This window comes from Pteropus vampyrus, unplaced genomic scaffold (assembly GCF_000151845.1).
Source record: "Pteropus vampyrus isolate Shadow unplaced genomic scaffold, Pvam_2.0 Scaffold85, whole genome shotgun sequence".
In the NCBI taxonomy this organism is placed as follows: domain Eukaryota; kingdom Metazoa; phylum Chordata; class Mammalia; order Chiroptera; family Pteropodidae; genus Pteropus; species Pteropus vampyrus.
In genome coordinates this window covers 7,449,328-7,453,736 of record NW_011888866.1, presented here as the reverse complement: position 1 = coordinate 7,453,736, position 4,409 = coordinate 7,449,328, and the positions used below count along the sequence as shown (strand labels likewise).

The 4,409-nt window shown below is 33.7% G+C and overlaps 1 protein-coding gene across 1 annotated transcript in view; it reads right to left on the bottom strand.

Moving 5' to 3' along the window:
* Window positions 1-4,409, bottom strand: part of MNS1 (meiosis specific nuclear structural 1) — a 33,959-nt gene that overhangs the window by 22,506 nt on the left and 7,044 nt on the right. The window contains exon 3 of the mRNA XM_011363439.2: window positions 926-1,053. Coding sequence (XP_011361741.1) covers window positions 926-1,053 — 128 coding nt within the window. The remainder of the gene's footprint in view (window positions 1-925; window positions 1,054-4,409) is intronic.

Here is a 4,409-nt window from a genome sequence, read left to right as displayed (position 1 = left end):
AACATATAAATATAATGAGGCTCAAAATTCCTGAAGCTCATCCATGGGTCATATATTCCGCAAAGCTCTGCTCAGTTGAGATAAAATGTAACAATTATCAAGGTAAATTTCCAATATATTCAACTATATAAATATAGGATGGCATTTAGTTAGCCCTGAGTTTTCAACAGGGTGACATGGGTGCCCCTAAAAAGTAACTCAACCTGTGGTTAACAGTCCCACTCTTAGGAGTACTAAACAGTACCCTAATGCAATGATATAAAGAAAGAAATTGTAAGGGCAATATTTTGTTAAGGAACACCAACAATGTAAATAGATCTATAGAAGGGAATCTGGATGGTGAACAAATAAAGGAATGGGGGATATTTAACTTAGAAAACATTTAGTGGATTCATAAATATGAAAGGATGTCCTACAGAAAAACAAAATTTGGATGGTTTATTTTTCATCGCATAGCAGAACTCAGATAAATGCATGGATGTTACAGGGAAATCTATTTTGAGCCAAGGGGAAAAAATGTTATTCAAAGTTAGAGCTGAATGAAAAAGAAAGTTCCTATTGCAGTCACAAGAGGTATTGACCACAGGTGACCAGTCACTTTCCAGGAAATTCATGTAGGGGTATAAAATTAATTGACGTATCACCTAAAGTTTCTCTTAAGGGATCACTTTAAAAATTACATTTAGAGGAAAGAGAAGAATTGATTCTTTTTTCACCTAAAATATTAACAATTTACTACTATGAATACAACTTTTCTAAAATGTGTGTGTGTGTGTGTGTGTGTGTGTGTGTGTAGCAATAAGTATTTCTAAGCAAAATATTAACTAAGTGCAATGATATAAAGAAATTTCACTCTTAGGTACTAAGCATTACATAAAAGTTTAAAGATAACGACTAAATAAATGAAATTTACAGAAACAGATACCTGTTTTCTCTTACTCGTTGCCTCATCTTTTCATCCTTTAGACTTTCATGTTTTAGTTTTGCCAATTCTGTAGCCAATTTTTCTTCTTGTTCACGCTGGAGTTCCCTCAATCTTTTGTTTTCTTCTGCCTGAATAAAGATGAATTTATTTGTTTTTTAACAGGAAACTACAAGTGCCTTCAGAGAAACAACTATGTTTTATTTTAAAATACAACCTATGATTTCAATAAATACTTTTCCAAATATTGTGTCATGGAAAATTTCAAACACCACGAATAGTAAGAAAAATATTAAAGTACACCCTCAGGTAGCCATCACTCATCTTCAACAATTATCAATATTTTGCTAATCTTCTTTCCCTACTCTTCCACTCCACTTTTTTTTTTGCTAAAGTATTTTAAAACAAATCCTAGATATGTCATTACCATATACATAATTCAGTATTGATCTCTACCTAATAAGAATTTCTTTCTATAACAACCATGCCATTAATATGTCTAAACAATTAACAATAATTCCTTAGTAGGGTCTAATACCTTGTCCACATTCAGGTGTTCCCAATTGTCTCAAAGATGGTTTTTTTAAGTTTGTTCAAATCAAAATCCAAACAAGGTCCAAATATTGCACCTAGTTACTATTTTTTTAAGTCTCTCATTCTGCTACAGTCACCTTTCACACAAACTTTTTTCTTCCAAGCCATTGATTTGTTGTAGAAATTAGGACACATCTCCCACATGCTGAATTTGGCTGATTGCATTCCCTGGGATATCATTTAACTTGCTTCTGTTTTGTATTTCCTGTAAAATGGTAGAAAGATCTACAGGCTTAATTCTATATTTAGGAAAGAAGAAGCACATGAATAGAGAATAGATGTTCAATGTCATTAGCCACCAGGAAATGCAAGTTAAAACTACAAGTGATCTATCAACACATATCTGTTAGAACGGCTAAAATAAAAAACTGACAAAACCAAATGCTGATGAGAAACTCCATTACTTACACATTGCTGGATGGGTATGTAAAATGATGCACCCATTCTCAAAAATAGTTTGGTAGTTTGTTATAAAGCTAATATGCAATTACTATTACAACTCGACAATTGTACTCGTAAGCATTTATCCCAGAGAAACGAAAATTTATGTTTATTTAAAAATCTGTCCCCAAATGTTTACAGCAGATTTATTTAAAAGAGCCAGTGCTGGAGATACCAGACATTCAACAGGTAAATGGTTAAGTAAACCGTGGTACATCCATATCATGGAATGCTACTACTGAGCAACAAAAAAGAATGAAGTATGGATAAAAGCAACAACCTAGATGAATCTCTAGGAATTATGCAGAGTGAAAAAAATCCAATTCCAAAAGGTTACATGCTGTTTGATCCCACTTACATAATATTCTCAAGACATGTTCTTTATTTTAAAATTGAGATATTCACAGAGCATAAATTCGCCTTTCACAGTTCGTGACTCAGTAGTTTTTACTGTATTGACGATGTTGTGCAACCATCAACACTAGTTGCAGAACTTTTTTTAAAAAATTAACTGTTTTTTGGAGTTTTGGGTTCACAGCAAAGTTGAGCATAAAGAACACATTTCCATTTATCTTCTGCCCCTACACATGCTGAGTGTCCCTCACTATCATTATCTCCCACCAGAGTGGTACATTTGTTATAATCAGTAAACCTACACTGACACATCATTATCACCCAAAGTCCATAGTTTAGAGTTTACTGTTGGTGCTGTATATTACATGGGTTTTGACAAATGTATAATGATATCAATCTACCATTATAGTATCATACAGAGTAGTTTCTTCACCCTCAAATTCCTCTGTGCTTCATTTATTTATCTCTTCCTCCCTGAAATTCCTGGCAACTGATCTTTTTACAATCTCTACAGTTTTCCCTTTCCCAGAATGTCATATACTTGAAATCATACAACATGCAGCCTTTTCATATTTGTTTCTTCCACATAATACACATTTAATGGCTTTTAATAGTTTGATAGCTCAGTTATTTTAGCTCTGAATAATATTCTATTATCTGGATTATTTACTAAAGGACCATCTTCATTGCTTCAAAGTTTGGATAATTATGAATAAAGCTGCTATAAACATCCAGATGCAGGTTTTTGTGTGGCCATAAGTTTTTAATGTTCCAGAATGTATCCATCATCCCCAAAAGGAACCCTATACCTGTTAGCAATCATTCACCAGTCCCCTCCACCCCCACCTCCAGCCTCTGGCAATCACTAATCTTTCTTTTCTCTATGGATTTGCCTATCCTAGGTATTTCATTTCAATGAAATCATACAATATGTGGTCTTTTTGTGTTTGGCTTCTTTCATTTAGCATGTTTTCACATCTCATCCATGTTGCAGCACATATCAGTAACCCATTCCTTTTGATGGCTTTATAATTTTTCATTGCATAGCTATAACATCTTTTGTTTATCCATTCAGCACCTGATGAGCATTTGGATTGTTTCCACTTTGGGGCTATCATGAATAATACTATGAATATTCGTGTATGAGTTTCTGTGTGTACATACATTTTCAATTATCTTGAGTATATGGTTAGGAGCAGAATTACTGGATAATACAGAAACTATGTTTAACTTTTTGAGGAACTACCAAACTGTCTTCCATAGCCACTAACACCTTTATATACTTCTGTCAGCAATGGATAAGGGTTCCAAGTTCTCTGTATCTTTGCCAACACTTATTTTCCTTTAAAAAAAAAAAATTGCAACAATCCTCATGAGTCTGAAAGGTATCTCATTGTGGTTTTGATTTTCATCTCCCTAATGACTAATGAAAATGAGCATCTTTTTGCACTTCTTGCTCATTTGTATATCTTCTTTGGAGAAATGGCTATCGAAATAGTTTGCCCATCAAAATTTTGTCTTTTGATTAAGTTGTATATTTAATATTCTTGAAATGACAAAATTATAGAAATGTAGAACATATTAGTGGTTGCCATAGTTAGAGATGAGGTTCAGGCAGACAAGAAAGAGATAGGTTTGCTTATAAAAGGACAAAGGGATCCTTACAGTCATAGAGCTCTTATGTATCTTGACTGTGGTGCTGGATAGACAAACCTACACGTGATAAACTGTACAGAACTAAATACACACACACACACACACACACATACATATACTCTAACATGAGCACGAGCAAACTTGGGGAAATGTGAACAAGATTGGTGGATTATATCATTGTTGATATCTTATTTGTGATATTGTACTATAGCTTTGCAAGATGTACCACTGAGAGAAATTTGGTACAGGAAATGTAAGATCTCTCTGTATTATTTCCTACAACTGCATATGAATCTACGACTATCTCATTAAAAGTTTCAATGAATGAAAAGCAACAGTAAGTACTGATGAGGCCACAAAGCAACTGGCGTTCTTACACATTACTTGAGGAAACGCAAAACGGCGCAGCAACTTTGGAAAACAGGCAGACTCTCAAATGAAA